This window comes from Phacochoerus africanus, chromosome 7, assembly GCF_016906955.1.
Source record: "Phacochoerus africanus isolate WHEZ1 chromosome 7, ROS_Pafr_v1, whole genome shotgun sequence".
NCBI classification, from domain to species: Eukaryota; Metazoa; Chordata; class Mammalia; order Artiodactyla; family Suidae; genus Phacochoerus; species Phacochoerus africanus.
In genome coordinates this window covers 24,526,866-24,549,745 of record NC_062550.1, presented here as the reverse complement: position 1 = coordinate 24,549,745, position 22,880 = coordinate 24,526,866, and the positions used below count along the sequence as shown (strand labels likewise).

General features: G+C 35.0%; 1 protein-coding gene and 2 pseudogenes across 1 annotated transcript; all 3 read right to left on the bottom strand.

The window, feature by feature from the left end:
* Window positions 1-821: 821 nt before the first annotated feature.
* On the bottom strand, window positions 822-1,757 carry LOC125130310 (olfactory receptor 6C2-like). The gene has a single exon (XM_047785692.1). The coding sequence runs from the start codon at window positions 1,755-1,757 to the stop codon at window positions 822-824; it is 936 nt and encodes a 311-aa protein (XP_047641648.1).
* Window positions 1,758-7,689: 5,932 nt separating this feature from the next.
* Window positions 7,690-8,620, bottom strand: LOC125131599 (olfactory receptor 6C2-like; annotated as a pseudogene).
* A 7,631-nt stretch (window positions 8,621-16,251) lies between these two features.
* LOC125130380 (olfactory receptor 6C2-like) lies at window positions 16,252-17,207 on the bottom strand (annotated as a pseudogene).
* Between the last annotated feature and the right edge of the window lie 5,673 nt (window positions 17,208-22,880).

Genomic DNA, 22,880 nt, shown 5'->3' with positions numbered 1-22,880 from the left:
CATAGCTCCTATCTCAGGCAAACACTCATGTACTTTCTGTCATTATGGAGTCAGTTTACAAAAAGCCTACTGTGTTTTCTGGAGTTTTATACAGTTGAACCATACAGTATGTATGCTTTTGAGCCTGGCATCTTTCACTTAGCATAAAGTTCTTGGAAATTCCTCCTTGTTATTGCATGTATCTGTAACTCATATTAAAATTAAAGCTTTATTTTAAAGAGTGAATTTTTTAAGATACACAATTTGGTGGATTTTAGTATATTAATAGTTTTTTTAATGATTTCAGCTATGTATTCAAAGGGATATTTGTTAAATTTTATTCAGTATTTCTGTAATATGGATTTTCCTCTGTTTTCTTAGTATTGAGAAATGTTACATTTCTATGTATTTTAAGTTTTGTGCTTATTCACCCATTTTAAACATTTACATAAAATTCCCCTTATTACATGTGTTTTGATATCATTCAGGTATATATTTGAGAAGAGCTACAAAAATTTTTACCATAGATTTTCCTGACATTATGTGTTAAGCTAACATTATGAAGTTAATTCTTTCCAAAATAATCTTTTAAAAGAAATTGACATACAAACTATCAGATACTGATTTGAATAATGAAAATACAAAAATGGCTTTAGCAGGGCTCAATGGAATTTAGGGATGAGAAATGTTGAGAAAATTGATATAAAAATATAATTATTAAAAACTAACTTCAAAAAATTAAAAAAAGATTCAAACTTCGAAAAGATTACATACTTCAACAATAAAGTATTTGTGGCCACTTATTCTTTTTTGAGACAGTATTTTAAAAATATCCTTATCTTTTACTTAGTTGAGAGCAAGGCAATTCTTTTGATTGAGTCCTTAAAGGCTTTCTTAACTTGATTGTTTCTCAAAGTATAAATAAACGGATTCAAAGTAGGTGAAACAGAAAAAATGAGCAGTGAAACCACTTTTTTAATAGTCACTTCTCCCTTTGCTGTAGGATTCATGTAGATGAAAATGCACGTTCCATAGGTGATGGAAACCACAATCATGTGGGAAGAGCAGGTCGAAAAAGCTTTTTTCCTTTGCTGGACAGAAGGGAACCTAAAAATTGTCTTGATGATGTAGGCATAGGACAGAACTACACAAGTGAGAGTCATATTCAGGGTCAGCACAGCACAGATTATAACCGTCTGTTCCATGAGCCATGTGTCTGAGCATGAGATTTTCACTAAGGGAAACGCATCACAGCTGAAATGATCAAGCCTGTTAGAGTCACAGAATTTCAGATTTAAACCCAGGCTAAGTGGTGGGATTAAAACACACAGACCAGCCATCCAACAAGAGCTGATGAGAATCCCACAGACTCTGCTGCTCATGATGGTCACATAATGCAGGGGTTTGCAGATGGCCACGTAGCGGTCGTAGGACATGGCGGCCAGGAGGAAAAACTCTGTTACTCCACAGAGGTCAGTGAAAAACACTTGAATGAAACAAGCATTATAGGTAATGACCTTGTCACTTGTTGCTATGCTATACAAATATCTAGGAACACAGGCCGTTGTTAAGGAGATCTCTAAGAAGGAGAAATTTTTTAAGAAAAAGTACATGGGTGTTTTCAGGTGGGAATCCACAAAGGTGAGTGTGATGATGGTCAGGTTTCCAGTTACACTCAGTGTGTAGGCTACAAATAGAAAGATAAAAATCAGAACCTGTAGCTTGGGGTCATCTGTCAGCCCCAGCAGAATGAATGTTGTTATTGTTCGGTTTCTCATCCCTGACTTCTGACTTCTCTTCAATCTGTAGATGATATTCAGAGAAATTTGCTCATAGATTACAGACCATTTTAACTGATTTAAAATTTAACATATTCAAGCTTTTATACTTCATCATAAATAAATGTATATATTTACATTTTATGTCTATCCTATGCTTACGATTTTCCCATATACCTAAGCAGATTGTCGAGGCGTTATGATTTTATTAGTAGCTTTAATGTCTTTTTTACTCTCCAGAATTATCTACTCAAGGAGATCTACTTCTATATACAGGAAGACACTATTTTTAATTTGAGGTTGAATAGCTATTCAGAGTTGCTCTGAATATTTCTTACATTAAGTTAGATACAGATTTTTTAAAACATATCTTATACATAGAAAACTCCCAGGCTATGACATTTATCTACACGAGGGAAATTCCTTCTCAAAATTGACATCTCATAATATAATCTGAAATACCTAAAAATGTAAATTATGACTGCCAAGGATTTTTTCTTTCAAGAGGAAAATATAAGCTAGATCTTACAAAGGGACTTACAAAGAGACAAACTTTATCATACTTACTCTACTGTTCATAAATCAGAGCTTCTGTTGGTTGTTGAAACATAGCAAAATTAAGACCACACTGTTAAATGTCATATTGTAATAAAGGTCTCTGTGTCTTCACTTCCATTGGCAGGTCTGGGAATCCCTGACCTCCCCTTCGTTCACCGTCTCCAACAAAGTGGAGGCTTGCGTGTGATGGACTTAGTTCTATTCAAACTTTCCAAATATTTTCTTACTATCTCCATCATTGAAACCAAAATAGATTAAAGTAAGGGTGGAGGAACTCTCTCCATTTGTGGAGGAGATGAGATTTACATCATCAGGACAGAGAGAAATGCTTTTACAATGTCCAATGTGACTTTCCTTTTTAATTTGCAGAAAAAGCCGCTAAGTGAACAAAAGCACATAGTCCTTGTGACCTGCAATCAAGAGCGGTTCCTTAATTTTCTGAGTAATGAAGTTTGGGAAAAGCACAAGGACCACGGGTTTCAGTGGGGATTATGTCCTTGGAGACAGGAGGATGTTATAGCAGCACTTGGCACAGGTAAGGAGGACAATTGTTTCATTTCAATTACAAAGCTAAAGAAAAAGAACTTTCACATCTCGTAAGGCATTTGAAGATTATAACTCTTTTTATATTAATAAAATTTTTAATTGTATGACTGCTTTATTATCATTGGACAATTTAATTCAGATAAAAGTTTATAAAATTATACAAGGCTACTGCTTACTTTATAGGTCTTATCCTTTAGACGTTTCTTTCTCTGAATACACGGACTGCATTATAAACATTATTCATGAATACATAAACATTTGTAGCCATATCTTGTAATTGGATACAAAAGATGCTTTCATTTTTGCACAATATGAATTTGCCTACTGTCACTGAATTTTACGCTTGAATTTTGCCGAAACGGTAAATTTTGTTATGTATATTTCATGACAATAAAAACATACACTTTTATATATTTAAACATAGTTTATCACATAGTTTCAATTTGTTTTTTCTAATTATTCACCATTAGTAATGTTAACTTTTACTATTATAATTAAATTTTAATGTAAATTATTTTTATTTTTATACCTATACATATCTTATTCTTTTAAACATGTTATATATGTATTTTATATTTTTAAGTCTTTAAAAGTGTCAGTAGTGATTTTTGGCATATATTTCATAGTTTTATATAGTCAAGTCTCTCAAGGGTTTTTGCTCTTTAATTTTTAACTATAGCATTGAGATATAATTGGCATACGGTGAACCGCATTATTTAAAGTGTACAATTTGATGTTTTGCATATGAATATGCCCAAGAAAATATTGCCACAACATCCATCATTTCCCAAAGTTTCCTGGGCCCCCTTTTAGTCCCTTCTTCCTGTGCATCCGTTACTGCTGCAGCTCACAGCCATTCACCCATCTGTTCTCTATCATTATAGATTAGTTTATTTTTCTAGAATATTATATGAGCAGAATCATATAGTATATATTAATTTTTCTCTTTTTCATTTGAAATTGTTTTTCACCTTTACTGAGCTGCAAATTACAAAAATTATATATATTTAAGGAGTAAAATCAGATGTTTTCTTCTAAATAGACACTGCAGAATAAGCCATCACAATGAAGCTCGTTAGCATTATTACCTCAGTCACAACTGCTTTGTTTTTAAAAACTGGTTTATTTTTATACTTAAGATGTCATATCATTTAGAATACACTGTTTGTGTGTAAATAAAAAAATAAAACCTTTTTCTTTGAGTTTTTGTTGGTGTGTGTGTGACTGAAGTAATCATTAAATAAACCATGGTTTTCCTAATAAACTGAAAATCCTTCTTCATATAACAAGCAACATAGTCTTTGTATAAAAATAAATGCTATTTATTATCTATACTTTCATGATCTCAAATGTTCTACTGAACATTTTATTTTTTCTTATGCCAATGCCATAGTAATTTGATTTCATTGATCTATAGTATGTTTTGATATTAAGTTAATTTTTGTTCACTAATATTTATGTTTTATTGATGTGTTGTACATTCATAAGATCGAATTCTTCCATAGCTGCTTAGAGACACTTTGTACCAATAGAAAAATTGAAGACTACTTCTAATTAAAGTTGTGTTAAATGTATATAGTAAGAGTGGGCAAATTGATATTTTACAAGGTAACACTTTGAATCCAGAATAAGACCTACTCCTTGACAGTCATATTGATTGCTTTAAGGAAAGGGCTCATTGCTGCTATGCTGTCACTGACTTTGGTTTGCTTTTATCCTTTCTTCATCTGAGTTACTAAATGTCCTTATTAAGTTCGTAAGTCTCCCTTTAGATTTTGTTGACTCTAATTAAGTTCATGCCATTACTTTATGTACTTTCATTTTATGAAACAATGTTAGTGATGAAAATATGCACGCGATTCAGATGGCAGTCATTGAAAGACACAATTACTTTTCAAAGATGTAAAAACTTAAAATGTGGCTTTCATGATTTCTAACTACAGTAGTTTTATAAATTCATTCTGATAATCCCAATTATTTTATGATTTCTCTTATGGCATTTTCAAGATGGCAGTGAGATGCTGAATATCAGTGATGCAAGTGAGCATCCTCATTGGTGTCTTTTGTTTCTCAGTTTGTTTCTTGTTTTTAATTAAGTATAGGAAACAATAAAATTATGCAGATTTTATTTTTAGAAAATTTTATCTTATTTAATAGTTCATTGTATTCTCATTTTACTTTAAATTTATTAGGAGAGATTATTGATTGTTATCCTAGTGATCATTTGATCAATTAATCAAAACCCATATATAATGTCCCTTCTTTATTTTGTTGTTACAACAAAATTAGTCTGTATTTCCTATATATGTATACGCATACGTATGTCTTTATTTGCATACACGTCTCTGTATCTATCTACCTATCTATCTATCATCTATCATCTCCACTTTTGTATTATTGAAATAAATCATGATCATAGTATACTTTTTGGCATTTTAAAAATATTCTATTTGAAATAGTATCAGTAAATTTGTTTAATAGTTCATCTTATCGTGTCATAACCAGATATTTGTCAAATATACGATGTTTTCATAAAATTCAATAGGGAGAGGTTTTTTTATTGTTTGTATATTTGAAATTATAATGAGATGATCTAGTGTTTTGGCATGGTTAGTCTTGAAGTAATCTGTTCCTTTTATCTCTTTAATGTAAATTTTATTTGCCTTCTTATATTTTTTTATGAAGATTGGTATATATATTTGTTTTCCACATCTTGAATTATTTTTTAAAATTCTATTTTGCTAAAATTTTGTTCATTAACTCCCAGGGTCTTCACATATTTTTGTTGTTGTTGTTGAGTTGTTATGGGTATATCCATAAAGTTATTCTAATTTGCACTGCATTAATATTTATATTTTCTTTAATATTTGTAACCTTATACGTTTTGCTCTCTCTGGTTTGTATTAATTTATGTTTCTGAGAAATTCATCAATTTTCTTGATATTTTTAAAAGAATCGACTTAGGTATTTATTTATCATTTAAATTTTGTTAACTTTTTATTCTTAGTAAGATCCATGTTCTACATATTTTGAATTAATTTTATGGGTTTAAAAATTTTATACTGAGCAGGAAGAAGTTGCTTCATTTTGTGTTCCTTTTGTTTTCTTATAACTATGAATATATTTATAAATGAATATTTCTTTGCTTTCTTCTGAGTATAGCTTTTTTTATACTTTCTATGAACTGTTATGAAGTGTCTCTATCTCACTGCATATGTATTTTTTAACGTCCAAAGAGTTAATTTGAAGGTTCTGTATATAAGGTACTATATATAAAGAGTTAAATTTCTGTATTTAAATCTTTTATTTATTTATTTGTTTATTTTTTTGCTTTTTAGGGCTGCACCCACGGCATATGGAAGTTCCTAGGCTAGGGGTCTAATTGGAGCTACAACTGCCAGCCGATGTCACAGCCACAGCAACTCCAGATCCAAGCCACGTGTGCGACCTGTAGCACAGCTCATGGCAATGCTGGATCCTTAACCCACTGAGGGAGGCCAGGGATCGAACCCACAACCTCATGGTTCCTAGTCAGATTTGTTTCTGCTGTGCCAGTACCAGAACTCTTAATTCTTAATATGTAGTATTAATAGATTATTTTTTATAGCATTTGGGCTGTAAAGCCTCTCTCTTGGATAGAAAGAGGATCATAATAGTAGTCCCCACGTCCTCATTTGTAGCTCATGATTCAGGAAGAGATGGAAAATTTCTTAGAGAAAATTGCTCTTTTTATGAGACAGGCCATTTTTTCCCTATGTTTATACTGATGGGCTTTACTGGTGATTTTGAGTGCAAATCTTCCTATTTTTCCTTTTTCTAGCCATCTATCTGTTTACACTGCTAGGCAATGTGAGACTGATGTTAATTGTCATTGGGGATTCTCTGCCTCACAATCCTATGTACAGTTTTCTGAGTGCGTTGTCATTTTTGGATGTGTGCTGTTCCTCAGTTGTCACTCCAAAGCTGGTGATCAATTTCCTGTCAGAGAATAAAGACATTTCATATCTTGAAAAAAAAAGTGGCCATTCTTTTTTTTTTAGTCTTAAGTCACATTTTTGAAGTGTTCATCAGTTTCATTTTTTTCCCACCACTTGGAACCTGACACTTCATCTCCCATCTCCATCTGGACTTTTAAACCCAAGTATCTGACCCATAATCCAACAGCTTCCCCTTTCCATCCTCATTTTTTTCTTTCCTGGAAATCCAAGGGCCATAAATGGGATTATCTATCTTAATTTCTGATTGCTTTGTATCTTTGATACGTTGTGATTTCTCACGTTTTAACCTTTGCTTAGCTGTATTCAAAAAAGCACTTGTGAGATTTTAGCAATTTTTTTTGTTTTTAATGTTTTTCTAGAGTATTAGAAATGTTATTACTCTCTTTCCGAATTGTATTTTTACACAATGCCTTTGTTCTTCCTATTTAGTAGTCTTATCCTACAATTTGAATTGCTAGTTGAATTTTTGTAGAATTTTAGGCATATTTGATTATAGTAATCACTAGTATTATGCTTCCAGTTTTATGGAAGACTAAAGAATTGTTTTTGTTATTAACATAAAATTTAATTATAGGGGATTATGCTTATCTACAAATAAGTTTATGAGAAACATACTTTTATATTCCTTACTGAGACAAATCTCCTTCAAGAAATTGAGTAAAAACCTAAGGAAATAATTGAATTGATTAAGCTGCAATGTAAATAACATCTAAAGAGGATCAGAGAAATAAAACATCACTGAATACAGATTGTAAAGTGATAAAGAACATTATTAGTTTCAATAGAAAGGTTTAGCAGCCATTTATCATTTAAGTTTATTGATTGCTATTTTACTTTCTAAATAATGATGCAATTCTTTTTATCGAGTCATTGAAGGCTTTCCTCACTTGCTTATTTCTCAGTGTATAAATAAATGGATTTAACATGGGTGAAATGGAAGAAAGGAGTAGTGAAGCCACTTTATTAATAGTCACTTCTTCCTTGGCTGTAGGATTCATACAGGTGAACATGCATGTGCCATAAGTGATGGAAACCACAATCATGTGGGAAGAACAGGTGGAAACGGCCTTTCTTCTTTGTCGGGCAGATGGAAATCCTAAAATAGTCTTCATGATATACGTATAGGATAGAATTACACACATAAGAGTCAAAATAAGGGTCAGCACAGCACAGATGAAAACAGTTTGTTCCATGAACCAGGTGTCTGAACATGATATCTTGAGGAGAGGAGAAGCATCACAGAGAAAATGATCAACAACATTTGCGTCACAGAATTCCAGATTTAGCCCCAGACTGAGTGGGGAGGTTATGACCAACAATCCCGCCACCCAAGAGCAAAAAACAAGCCTCCGGCAGACTCTGCTGTTCACGATGGCCACATAATGCAGGGGTTTGCCGATGGCCACGTAGCGGTCATAGGACATGGTGGCCAGGAGGAAAAACTCTGTTACTGCACTGAGGTCAGTGAAACACACTTGAATGACACAAGCATTATATGTAATGACCTTGTCACCTGCTGCTATATTATACAAATATCTAGGAACACAGGCCGTTGTTAATGAGATCTCTAAGAAGGAGAAATTTATTAAGAAAAAGTACATAGGTGTTTTCAGGTGGGAATCCACAAAGGTGAGTGTGATGATGGTCAGGTTCCAGTTACACTCATCGTGTAGGTGAGACAGAGAAAAAAATCCGAACCTGTAGCTTGGGGTCATCTGTCAGTCCCAGCAGAATGAAGGTGGTTATTGTATAGTTTCTCATCACTGATGACTTCTGTCCAGCCTGCATGCCCAATAATTCAGAGATGATTATTTAGAGTCTCTAATGTGTGTAAAATCTAACCTAATCAGCTCAGTGTTCAGTATATTTTCATGTTGTACTTTAAATCACAACATGCATCTGTGTGGACATATTCTGAACAGAGTGTCAATTCACGAATAGCAATGTTGTTTGCCTCCCCACATTCTTCCATATTCAGAGCCACGTAGAAAAACCCACATCATTAAATTATGCTTCTGGTTAACAGTTTAGTCCTTGTCCAAATGCTAATATATCCTGTGTAATTTGGACTTACTCTAAAGAATCCTGACCAGGACGTGGAATCTCTGCTCCAGCTTTCTAAGACTTTTCTATTTTTGTTGTTGTTGCGGGTAAGTGTGTTTTCTCCTATGAACAAGGGTAAACATTACACAGAAGACTCTGTCTAAGCTTCCCTCCCTTGACGTCCTTCCACATGTCTCTATCAATGTGCCAACTGTTATGCAGAATAACGTACATCAAACACAATTTTATCATATTTTTACATCTCTTCTTGTTTAAGTTCGATATCTTGTATCTCTTTGCTCCGTGTGTCCTGTAAGTTATCCATCTTTGCCTCCAGTTTATTTCCAGTGTCTTGTATCATCTTCAGCATCAACAGTTTAAGACTTTTCCTGAAGGCTGAGAATCTCCTCTCCATCACTTAGCTGATTTTCTGGGGTTTTTCCTTTCTCCCTCATCGGAGTTATAGTTCTCTGTCTTTTCATTTTTGTAGGTTTTTGGTGTGGTGACCTTTTTACAGATAATAGAGTTGTAGCCTCTCTTACTTCTGATGTCTGCCCCCCTGTGGCTGCAGTCAGTATTGGGGCTTGCTGTAGGCTTCCTGATGGGAGGGGCTGATGCCTGCCACCTGGTGGGTGGAGTTGATTCTAATCCCTCTGGTGGGTGGGGCTTAGTCTCTGGATGGGATTAGAGGCAGCTGGGTGCCTGAGGGGTCTTTAGCCTGTTTACTGAGGGGTGGGGCTGTGATCCCACCTGGATTGTTGTTTGCCCTGGGCCTTCTCAGCCCTGACTGATGGGTGGGGCCAGATTTTCCCAAAATGGCCACCTCCTGAGAAAGGCATGCTGCTGAATATTCCCAAGAGTTTTGCTTTCAATGTCTTTCCCTCACAACAAGCCACGTTCACTCCTGTTTTCCCAGGATGTGCTCCAAGAACTGCAGTCAGGATTGACCCAGATTCCTATGGAGACTTTGCTTTGCCCTGGGACCCAGTGCATATGAAAGTCTGTGTGCGCCTTTTAAGAATGGGCTATTTCCCTCAGTCCCGTAGAGCTCCTGCGCACAAGCCCCACTGGCCTTCAATGCCAGATGCTCCGGGGCTCTTTCTCCCTGTGCCAGATCCCCGAACGTGAGTGTTTGATGTGGGGCGCAGAACTCTCACTCCTGTAGGTGAGTCTCTGTGAACCAGTTACTTTCCAGTCTGTGGGGCTTCCCACTGGGAGGTATGGGTTGCTTATATTGTGTAATCACCCCTCCTACCTCTTGATGTGTCCTCCTGTTTTTCTTCTGGAGTAGGATATCTTTTTTAAGGTTTCTGGTCCATGTGGGTGAAGAATGCTCAGTCTTTAGTTGTGAATTTTGTTGTTTTTAGGAGAGAAGTTGAGCTCCAGTCCTTCTATTCCGCCACCTTAATCCCATCTCCTTTATCTATTTTTTAAAAGAAACGCTCTTATAAAGGAACTGTAAACTTACACATATGATTTTTCTAAGTTATCTTTGTGCCTGCTTGGATTGCTTGGACCTCTTAGTTCCTCTTCCCTTCTGACTAAACACCCTTCCCTGTTTAATCCACAATTCCTACCATTTTATAAGACATCTTTCACTTCAGGAAGACTAAATTTCTGTTCCCAATAATGAATTTTTTTCTGACTTAACACTATTGACTTGAATACCAAGCACATCTTCTTATATATTGAACTGACTACCAAACACCTGATTGTACAAACCACTCATGTCCGTTTCAATGTCGCTAAAACAGAAGCCGTGATCATCCACGTGGTTGGGTGCTCTCCTCCCTCTTCCCATATTAACCATGTATTCTGTGCCGGTTATTATAGTAAGTGTTAACCATGTATTAACCATGTATTCTGTGCCAGTTAGTATAGTAAGTGTTAACCACGCAGTCTGTAAGTACTTACCTACTTTTCTATGCATTTTGCAACTTAATTGAGCAATCATCGCTGGTTTTCATTGGAAGCAAAACTTCCTCTGATAAGTTTTGTGCAATTCTCATAAATACTTTACCCCGTGCATCCATTTTTGTGCCCCCATAAACAACAAAACTTAGCACTCTGCTAGTTCTTAGCCAGAGAACATGTTTGCTGGGATCACGTCCTTCTTACCCTGAGAGCAGCAACAATGAACATGGTTCCACAAGTGTTGTCAATGTCTAAAGAATATTTTCTGCATAAATTTACATACCCCAAATTTATCAAGAACACATAGACAAAAATATTTCTTCATATTTATACTTAAATTCTGATACTGAATTTTTTATTAATTTTTTATGTAAATCTGAGTCTATGATTAGAACATTTTGTAGTTATTTTGTGTTTTCCATTTAATTGCTATTTCTGTGGCTACATTTTATTCATAAGAAAGTCAATTTCCTTTTCATATCATCTTAACAAGCTTTTCCTAATCTCAAGGCTCACATATTCTAGGACATAGAGAAAACAATAAGAAAATTAAAAATGTGCAATAAAATTTCTGATTTGGGGAGACATGCTTTAAGGTGACTCCTATTTATCCCTGCACTTGTGGGGTTTTTTAAAATTTTTTATTTAAAAACTTTTTTTAAATTATACTCAGTTTACAATGTTATATCACTTTCTGCTGTACAGCAAAGTGACCCAGTCATACATATATACATTCTTTTTCTCATATTATCTTCCATCATATTCTATCCTAAGTGACTGTGTATGGTTTCCTGTGCTATATAGTAGGAGCATTTTCTGTTTAAAAAAGAGCTGTTTTTGGAGTGCCCATCATGGCTCAGCAGAATCAAAGGTGACTGGTATCCATGAGGATGCAGGTTCAATCCCTGGCCTCACTCAGCAGGTTAAGGATTTAGCGTTGCCATGAGCTGTGGTGAAATTCACAGATCTAGCCTGCATCTGGCATTGCTGCGGCTGTGGCGTAGGCCAGTGGCTACAGCTGCCATTCGACCCCTAGCCTGGGAAGTTCCATATGCCGAGGGTGTGACTCTGAAAAGACAAAAAAAGAAAGAAAAGAAGAGCTGTTTTTATTAATTATGACATACTCTGAAATAATCTTTACAACAAAGACAAAGGCCATAACAGCCTTCTCTTCCCTCCCTGGTTTTTCAGATAAGTAATTGCATTTTCATTTATACTGTGTTTCCCTCTTCACTGTTATCTATTAGTGCAGTGTTAATTCCAGAGGTCATGGGTTTTAAGGTGCTGTTTATTATGCCCAATGCTGCTGCACAATAATTTTCTCAGGCATTCAGAATTAATGACTGTGGTGGGGTAATTTAATATTCTCAATTTTCAATATGTCTCAATGCTTATAATCTTATGTCAATGAGCAGAAAAGTTTTCCCTTTGAAATTGTAGTTTATTTGTTCATGAAGACTTTCTCTTCATTGTTTTTTAACTGTATTTTATTCATTCCAAAGTAGGAGAAGAGCCATATCTGATGGTTTGCCCAGTTCATAATGTTAAAGACACATTGGCAGTCAGTCACAAGTGCGGGGATGAAGTGCTGACCTATGGCTCACAGTTTGCCTGAAAACTAGGACCCTCCCAGAGAATTTTGGGACATATGCAATATATATATTAAATCAATTTCAGAAGCAGTAGAGAAGGATGGTTGCAGTCTCCCTGCTTTTTGGGGTCATCCTTTCTCCTTCTCTCAGGCTGCATATGCATCACTACGTAACCTTACTCAACTCGGCATGCTACAGATGTCACTCAATGTTCAAAAACTAGTTTTTCTTACAGGATATTATATACAGTATTATAAGGTACAATACAATAAAATGATGCTGACATGTAAGAAACAGATTTTGGTTCATCTAGTCTTTCAATAAATACTTGAAAGAAGGCAGGGATTGCTAATGAATGATGAAGAGAGAAGTATACACACACACACACATACCCACACGAGGGCATGTATACTTTCCAATGTTAAGTTGATGATATGGCTTATGGTCATTTTCGGATATACACTATATAAGGATTCTCATTTATATATCTACCTATTTATATTAAGACATCTAATACATATTTTTGAAGGCTTTGAAATACTCAAATGATTATATATCTCAATTTAATGCAGGCAGGTGAAATTGTTGTCTCAGAGAAAAATATGACTGAGGTTAAACAAAGGGAAATAATACTTAAGTTGGAAAACTTATTATACTTACTTTCCTGTCAGTCAATCATAACTTCCTTAAGTTGATCAAAATAGTAATTCCTAAAGCCACAGACGTGAAAATGGTAGGTCTGATGAAGGTTTTCATTGTGAATTTCAATATCTTTGCACAGAGGAAAAGGTTTGAACAATACCAACCTTATCTTTTCTTTTTTCCTTTTTTTTTTTTTTTGTTTAGTTTGCTGTCCCTGCAAATAAATGAATTTTAAAAAGGTCCTTGGTGATTTACCCTCAGAAGTCACTAATGACTCTTTGGAGTAATTTTATTTGGCAAAAGCAAAATAACTGACAAAAAAAAAGTGCTTTGGCTCCAGTGTCCTTGGGGACAAAGAGGATAACAAGTATCAGGTTATTTTGTTCATTTTCTTACTTTTCTTAATAGTTTTACTGAAGGAAAATCAACACACAGTAAACTGCACGTATTTAGAGTGTACAATTTAAAAATTCTGACATATGTACACTCCTGTGAAGACATTAATACCATAAAAAGAGTGAAAATGTCCATCAGCCCCAAGGGTCCATGGGCATCTCTGTTCTTCCCTGTGCCCTCTCCTTCCTGCCCTTCCCCACTCAGGCAACCACTGATAAGTTGTCTGTCTCTGTGCACTAGTTTGTTTTCTTATAGAAGTTTAAGTGAATACAGCGATGCAATATTGTAACTTCCATTGCATTTCAATCTACATTTTATTTATAGTTACCATTACAATTGTATTTACATTGCAATTTACATTTCAACAGACACAGTGAAGAAAAGCCATTTCCCACAGGGTCTAATAATCCGGAAGGGTAAGAGGTCTTTTCAACAGCCCCACTATCTCAATATCTCTTCATTTTGGCTTGGACTATAAATGAGCTTGACTAAACTTTTATGTATTTTTGTATTTATCTTTAAACTTGATTTGCTCATCAGCAAATTATCTATTCTCATTCTTCACTTCCTTTTGAATTATTTGTACATCCTGTTGTTTCTCTATGTAGGAGCTCTTTTTATAATGTAGATATTACTCGAGCCCATGCTTTTTTTGGATTTAGTGCATGGTGTATTTTGATTTACAACATGTTTTATTTTTTACTGTATTTATGGCTATTGTTCTTTATTGCTATATTCCTTTTCAAAAGGATAGCAGAATATACATGCTTTTCAAGTGCACACTGAACCTTTGTCAAGATAAACCATCTTCTGAGCCATACAATACATATCAATAAATGTAACACATTCAGTCCCACAAATAGTGAGATATGTGTATCAATTGTATCTTTTCAATTGATACAGGACTTGCCAAAAAGCTCTGCCTGCATAGAAAGAGCTTCCTAAAGTCTCAGATCTCATTTCACTCTGGTGCTCTTACTAACCACTTGATTCAGTGAGTGTTGCTTTAAGCAGCAGCATGGCTCAAATATTCAGATTCCCATTTTTTATATCAATTTATATATATGTAGCAGTTCAACTCTTTTCGAAGGAAAATTAGAGCTATTTCAGTGGTCACAACATCTATATGTTCATTCAATAGCTCTTTTAGTTTTCCACAGATTAATTTCACTTTTCATTATCAGTCTTCTATTAAGAAGATGCATTGCATTTCATAGGTTAAGCTTACTGTGAACATTTCTGTTATTTGTGTTACTTATAGGGGTTTTAATACATGTAGAGTTTGCTTGAGGAGCTTCTTGAAAATATCTTGTTGAAAGTGTTTGTCTGGTGAAGATTCCTTAAGTCGGAAACAAAATTTGGGGTCAATATACAGAATTTGAATTTTGGGTCTAGTAAGCAGCTTGGTTAATCTGAAGCATTTCAATATAACATGAGCCACAGAGGTAACTTGGGATTTTCTAGTAGCCATATTATGAAATAAAAATGAATTGATTTTAGTGTTATATTTTAGAAAATCCAGCATATCAAAAGAGGATTATTTCCACCTGCTACTGCTATAGAATTCTTTTTGCGATAGGTCACAATCAAGTTCCTGGAAAGGTTATGGATATCTGTTCTACTTGTGTTTCTCAAGGTATAAACTGAAAAAGTTAATCAGTGGAAAACTCAACCAAATAGAAGTAAGAAGCCTTGAATGGGGTTTCTTAAGCCCTAGGACAACAGCAGAGCCCAAGAAGAAGAAGAAAGACTTCCTCTTCTTGCCTGGCCAGAGCTCAGCCAATGAGAGACGGTCAGGACTCAGCCAGTGAAAATCCATGCACACTTTGTGTACTATAGTCCTCCCAGCTTCCTTTCCACTCTTTAGAATTGTCCCCCTCTTCTTGTTGTGTGAGGACGTGTGTGTGGCTCACCATGGTTGCAGACTACAAATAAAAATTCCTTGTTTTTTTTTTTGTTTTTTTGCTGGAGAAATAATTGGCAGTCTACGTAAGTCAACAGAATGAAGTTCAGCGTAGGAAGTAGTAAGCACTGTCACATCCTTTGAGTTGCAGACATTTTTGTGCCAAATCTAGATGCATTCCAGGTTTTTCACTTACTTTTACTTTTTGCAGTTTTACTATCTTCTAATGATTTTAGCTTGTTACCAACAAATCCATAGAGTCATAGTGAAAATGTAGAAGCAAACACAGATGTAGCTATCTATCCCTTTCCTCACAAATTTACTTCGAGGAGCTATTAACACTTTAAATTCACATGTTTTCTGTTTAAATTGATCTGTTAGTCTGTCATTTTTAGATATTCAATATCATAGGGGACTATAGTTAGAATTCAGCTTCTACATTAAGATATGATAATTTGAAATAGTTTCCCTTTTTAACTGAAAAATACTATTTTTGTTATTGTTCTTTGTGATGTTTATATTTTATTGAATGCCCTGGTCTTGGATCCCTTCAAAGGGGCAATAAGACATTAATGGATTTTCCAGTCTACTTTCCAGTACCAGTTTTTTTTTTTCTGCTTGGCATCCAAAAGCACTCTTAAAATCTGGAAAAGAAAAAGGCAATCAGCACAATTACCCTCTTTGAAATATGCAATGAACTTGTGGCTTTTGTTTCTTTTGTTTTTAGCAGTTTTGTCAAGGCTTGCTAAGGTGTAAGTTCATTCTTTTGTTTCTTAGAAATGTATTTTCTCTTCTTTTTAAGAGAGGTATCTGAGACAATTTCCATCCAGGATAGGAATGATTAGAAAACTCAAAGGCACATACTGAGGAACTAATGATCTTTTTATGAAAAATTGATTCTTCTACATGAGTGAATTCCATTTGACCTTTTTGAATAATGCAGTTCTTTTGATTGCATCATTGAAAGCTTGTTTCACTTGCTTGTTTCTCAAGGTGTAAATGAAAGGATTCAGCATGGAAGCAATGGAAGTAGTGAGCAGTGTCACACCCTTATTAACAGCCAGTGAGTCCTTTGCTGAAGGTTTAACATAGATGAAGATACAGCTTCCATAGCTGATGGAGACCACGATCATGTGGGAGGAACATGTAGAAAATGCCTTTTTCCTTTGCTGGGCAGAAGGGAACTTGCAAGATGGTCTTGAGGATGTGTACGTAGGATAGAACCACACACACGAGTGTCATGATAAAGGCCAACACAGCACAGACTGTGACCGTCTGCTCTATGAGCCACGTTTCCTGAGCATGAGATCTTTAGGAGGGGGGCTGCATCACAGACAAAATGGTCACTGACATTGGAGTCACAGAATTCCAGCTTTAGGCCCAGGCTGAGTGGGGGGATGATGATCAACAAGCCAGCCAGCCAGGAACCAATGATGAGTCTCCTGCAGACCGTGTGGTTCACGATGGTCACGTAATGCAGGGGTTTGCAGATGGCCACGTAGCGGTCATAGGCCATGGCGGCCAGGAGGAAAAACTCAGTTACAGCAAAGAGATCAGTAAAAAATAGTTGCGTAGCACAACTGTTGTATGTGATGGTCTTATCACCTGTTGCTATGTTGTACAAGTATTGGGGAACACAAGCAGATGTAAATGCGATTTCCAAGAAGGAGAAGTTTTGTAGGAAGAAGTACATGGCAGTTTTGAGGTGAGAGTCTGTGGAGGTGAGGGAGATGATGGTCAGGTTCCCAGTGACGCTCAGCATGTAGGTGAGAAACAGGAAGATGAAAACCAGAGTCTTCAGCTGTGGCTCATCCGTCAGTCCCAGCAGGACAAAAGTTGTTACTGTGTGGTTTCTCATCACTGAGTCCTGCCTTCTACTCAGTCTGCATTTATGATTCAGAGACATTTGATATGCATAGAGTGGTTATCAATGAAGCAAAAAATATGAACTCACTTGCATTTAAAAACTATCTTTTTTTTTTTTTGTCTTTTGTTGTTGTAGTTGTTGTTGTTGTTGCTATTTCTTGGGCCGCTCCCACGGCGTATGGAGGTTCCCAGGCTAGGGGTTGAATCGGAGCTGTAGCCGCCGGCCTACGCCAGAGCCACAGCAACGCGGGATCCGAGCCGCGTCTGCAACCTACACCACAGCTCACGGCAACGCCGGATCGTTAACCCACTGAGCAAGGGCAGGGACCGAACCCGCAACCTCATGGTTCCTAGTCGGATTCATTAACCACTGCGCCATGACGGGAACTCCCCTAAAAACTATCTTTACAAATATCCTCAGATTCCTAGGTTCTACAACTGTGCATTTTTGGTCATTTTAGGGGAGACTTAAGAAAAGTCAAGATTGCTTTATCTATACCATAGTACAAAATACTATGGGTGCTTCCTTCTCATTACATTTTATATTTTATTTACATTTTCTGTCTTATTTGATCTATATCTTGGATTTGACTTTCCCTCCCATTTAGATTTGCCTGCTAATGTTTTGTGAGAGCAAGAGGTCACTGACTAAAATGTAAAGCTGAATCCCAAACTTTCCTTGTCACCTTCATGTGTTTCCTTGAAGTCTTGTTATTGAAAAGTACAAGTATATATGAATAGTTGAGTCTCACTATACGGAGTCTGCATCCAATACTGAGGATACTGAGCCCTAGTATTATTACAATTTAAAAAGTTTGTGTTTCCTTTAAACTTTCCTTCTTTCTTCCTCCCCCATGACTCTCTCTCATAATTTTCTCTTTAAAATTACACTAGTTTGTATTGTGGTGCAGAAGACAAGAAGAGTTTTGAAAACAAATATATTGTATAGAATGACAATATGTGTTGCATATAAAATATACAGGGAGGTAAAAACATCATGACAAATTTTCTCAGTTTTCAATCTGTCTTGTTAAGATTGAAAAAATTCCAAAATAGTATTATTAATATAAGTAACATAAAAAAAAAGAGTAAACTCAAGCACATTCTTCGAGCATGGTTAGGTTTCCCTGTGACTCAGTTGTGTCATTGACAAAACGGAAAAAATAACAGTATCCTTTTTATATGATTATGATGTTGAAAAATTAAGTTAATTTATAAAATACTTCTGAAAGTGCCTGGCTAATAATGAGCAATGAATATATTTTAACTATTTCTCTGATCTTGTCCACATGATTTTCCTTTTACTTACCAGACATTCAATTATTAATAGAGCATAATAATTTTTTGTTCCCATGAATCTAATGAAACAGTTTATACTAAGGTGTGTCACTTTCTTTTTCTTGTTAAAGTTGAGGAAGTTCTAAGTAAACGTTCACCATACAATACACATAGCACTCTCATAACTTACCTTAATAGCAGATAAGTGTTTTTTCCCCATCGTCTTTTTGCTTTCTAATTTCTAAATGTTTCTTTGTTTTGCTGAACTCTATGTTGATAGTTCTAAGCATTTCTTTAGACTTTAAAAAACTTTTTACTGACTAAATCTGACATATACCATTATTCAAATTTAAGGTGCATGGCATGTTACTTTAATACATTTATAATCGTAATGTGATTACTGATGTAGCAATATTTATCACACTACACAATTATAGTCTAATATTATTGTCCATATCATTATATGGTGCATTAGATATCTATGACTTATTGACCTCTTGTTACAAGATTTTACCCTTAAATTTTACTTCTTAACATACATACTCTCTTTGGGTATTTTCTCTCTATTGCCCAAACTCCAAAATAATTGATCTTCAGTTGTATACACAAATGTACTCCAAACACAAGTCCAAAATGAAATGCTTGATTTTATTTTCCTTTTTCTTCCTTTTTTTAAAAAAATAATCCAACTAGTGTTTTATATTCATTGGATATTTACTATATGCTAGATAATGAAATAAACACTTCACATGGATGATCTACCTGGAAGCATCTTCCCTCTGGGGCTCCATGTCTTCCCATTCCATCTCTGTCCAACATCTCCAGTTTTGCTGGAAAAGCAGGTACTCAGCCCCTGGATTTTAGTTTTTAGCTTTCAGGAATTGCGGAGGTGTATTAATTCATTATAGCGTACAAATTATGTTACTTTTAGATGATCTAGTATTAATTGTTGCTTAAAGTAATCTTATCAATGCCTATACACTATCCATGATTAAAGCAGTTTAAAATGATGTTTAATAAATACCCATATTAGAACTTCCAGTGCTAAATTTTGTAGTCAGGAGACTAATTCATTAGAGGCAAATATGATCCAAGTTTCCAAAAAAAAGTCAGAATTTGTAATACTTACACTCTGGTAGTTAATCATAGCCTCTCTCTATTAGTTCTTTACAACTATTCTTGTAGGTACACCTTGAAAATGAATATGATGTTGAATAGTAGTATGAGAATTTCTGGTTTTCTGCAGATTGAATCTGGTCACTCCTACAGTAACAGCAGCTTAGGAATGCATAATTTCCTTGAAATCTTTATCTGTGGTCAAATACAGCAATTTTCTTGCAATAGATGCAGTGCCATCACAAGCCTAGGAAATAGCTTTCTTTTCTTTTCTTTTTTTTTTAACTTTCAATAATTGAAAGGAAAATAGGTTCAGAAGAACTCCTAGTAGTTTTAGAAGAGTTGGTGCTCTGAACCATTCTGCTCAGAGAGAGGGTTTTCCAATTCCAAGCTTGATATTTATTTTATTTGCCACATCTGCACCAAAATTAGTAAACAATAGAGTCATTGGTGACCCAGGTTCAAAAATTGCTAATGAAGCATCTGTATAATCATCTTGTATCATCTGACCTTTGGGTAAAGGAAAGAAAACAACCCTAACATAGTAACAGTGGGGAAATGGCCTTTAGAGATAGGAAAAGCAACAAAATTACTTCAGACTGGTTGGATAACTGACTCTTAATAAACCAAAACCTAGTCCAGTTTCTTTTAGCCCATTCTTCTGAAAGGTAGTTAAAGATGAGAAATCTCTCGCTTTCTGCTTTTTCTACTTGTAATAAAATGAATAAAATGAATTAATTACATGTTAAGATGTTTCATTAGTTGTATACCAACAAAAAATTAAACTGAAAAAGATCAAGATTGACTTAAAATTGACAGAACATTGTAAACCAACTATATTTTAATTTAAAAAAGACTTCAGATAGAGGTCACAAGTGGTAATATTTTGGAGCATCTCCTTCCATACTTTTCCTCCTGCAAATATCTCCATGTATATCACATATAATAATTACAAACGCATGAGCATTAATTCAAAAATACTTCTGTACTAGCATCCACAGATTGACACATTTATTCTACACTTAGATATGTGTGAACCTACTTATATCTCCATAATTATTTGTCTGAATCCCTTTCAATCTATCAAATTTCAGTCCATTGGATTAATGTAACATCAACATTTATCTCTAGATTTATCATTGCTGTAAATATATGCTGTTTCCAAAGTTTCACTGTTGTACAATATAACCCTGTGGATAATTATGCTATTTCTAGTTACCTTAACTCATTTTAGCTTCTTCTCTACTTTTTAGAATTACAAAAGTATTACAACAAGAATCCTTTTGAAAATAGTTTTGTATGTTAAAAGAGATGAAGTGAAATTTCATCAAGATATTGATAGTCGTATTTACAACTCCAATCTACTAGTACAACTGATCAGGTTTTCTTTATCCATCAATGGACACTTAGGTTGTTTCCATGTCGACTATTATAAATAATGCAGCAATGAGCATGTGGGTGCTTATATCCTACTGAGGTACAGTTTTTGATTCCTTTCAGTAAATAGGCAGAGGTGGAATTGGTGGATCTTGTGTAGTTCTAGTTTTCGTTTTTTGAGGGACCTCCCTACTGGTTTCCATGGTGGTTGTGCCATTTTACATTTCCACCCTAGTGCCCAAGGGTTGCCCTTTCTCCACATTCTCACCAACAGTTCTTATCTTTGTCTTTCTTAAAATGGCCACTCTGACAAGTGAGGTGATGTCTCAGTGCGGTTTTGATTTGCATTTCTCCAGTGATTAGTGATGTTGAGCACATGTTCATATACCTGCTGGCCATCTGTGTGTCTTTGGAAAAACGTCTGTTTAGGTCTTCTACCCCTTTTAAAATCAGATTGAATTTTTGGTTTGTTTGTTTGTTTTTTGCTCTTGAGTTATAGGAGTTATTTATGTATTTTAGATATTCATCCTTACCAGATATATGACTTACAACTATTTTCTTCCATTTGGAAGGCTGTCTTTTACTTTTGTTTGTGATTTACTTTGTTGTGGAGAAGCTTTTCAGTTTGATGCAGTCCCACTTGTTTGTTTATTTATTTTTTTTTCCCCTTTGGTGATTTCTTTTTTTTTATTACTTAGTGAATTTTATTACATTTATAGGTGTACCACAGTCATAATGGACATGCTGTAAAATTTGGCTATGATGATTGTTGTTTATTTTTGCTTTTGGTGTCAAACCTAAAAAAACACATCATTGCCAAGACCAATGACAGAGATGCTTTCAAATCTTTAATCCTTTTAGTTTTTGTATGTTTTTGTTTTGGCTGTGCCCTGCCTCACACAGAAGTTCCAGGACCAGGGATAGAACCTTCTCCACAGCAGTAACAACTCTGAATCCTTACCTGCTAGACCACTAGGCAACTCCCCATGTCTTTAATCCATTTTGAATTGACTTTTGTCCATAGTATAAGATAGGGGTTTGTTTTAATTCTTTTGTAATTGGAAATCTAGTTTTACTGAAGAGAATTCTTTGCCCATTGTTATGTTTTTGGATCCTTTGTGAAATGTAATCAACCGTATCTGGGTGGAGTAACTTTGAACTGTCCTATTCCATTGATCTATGTGTCTGTTTTCATACTAATACCATATCATTTTGATTACTATATCTTTGTAATATAGATTAAAAACAGAAAATGTGGTGTCTCCCATTTTGTTCTTTCTCAAGATCGATTTGGGTACTCATAGTCTTTTATGGTAATTAGCAAATTTTAGGATTGTTTGTTCTATTTCAGTGAAAAATTCCCCTGTACTTTTTTAAGGGATTGTTTTGACAATGTCAATTGCTTTGTGAAATATGGGTATTTTAATAATACTAGTTTTTATTGGTGAGCATGAAATATCTTTCCATTTATTTGTGTCTTCAGTTTCTTTCATCAGTGTCTAATAGTTTTCAGTGTATGGAACTTCATCTCCTTGGTTAAATTTATTGCTAAGTATTTAAGTTTCTTGATACCATTGTGTATAAGATTGTTTTCTTAATTTCTTTTTCAGATAGTTCATTATTATTAGATCGGGGGAAGAGACATGCACCCCCTATGTTCATTGCATCACTATTCATCATAGCCAAGACACCAAAACAACCTACATGTCCACTGACAGATGAATGGATTAAGGAGATGTGGTATATATACACAATGGAATACTACTCAGCCACAAAAAAGAAGATAATGCCATTTGCAGCAACATGGATACAGCTAAAGGTTCTCATACTAAGTGAGGTAAGTCAAAAAGAGAAAGACAAATACCATATGATATCACTTATATGTGGAGTCTAA

What these genes read in the sequence shown, in the direction of transcription:
- LOC125130310 (XM_047785692.1), bottom strand. Translation starts at nt 1,757, where the DNA reads ATGAGAAACCGAACAATAACAACATTCATTCTGCTGGGGCTGACAGAT.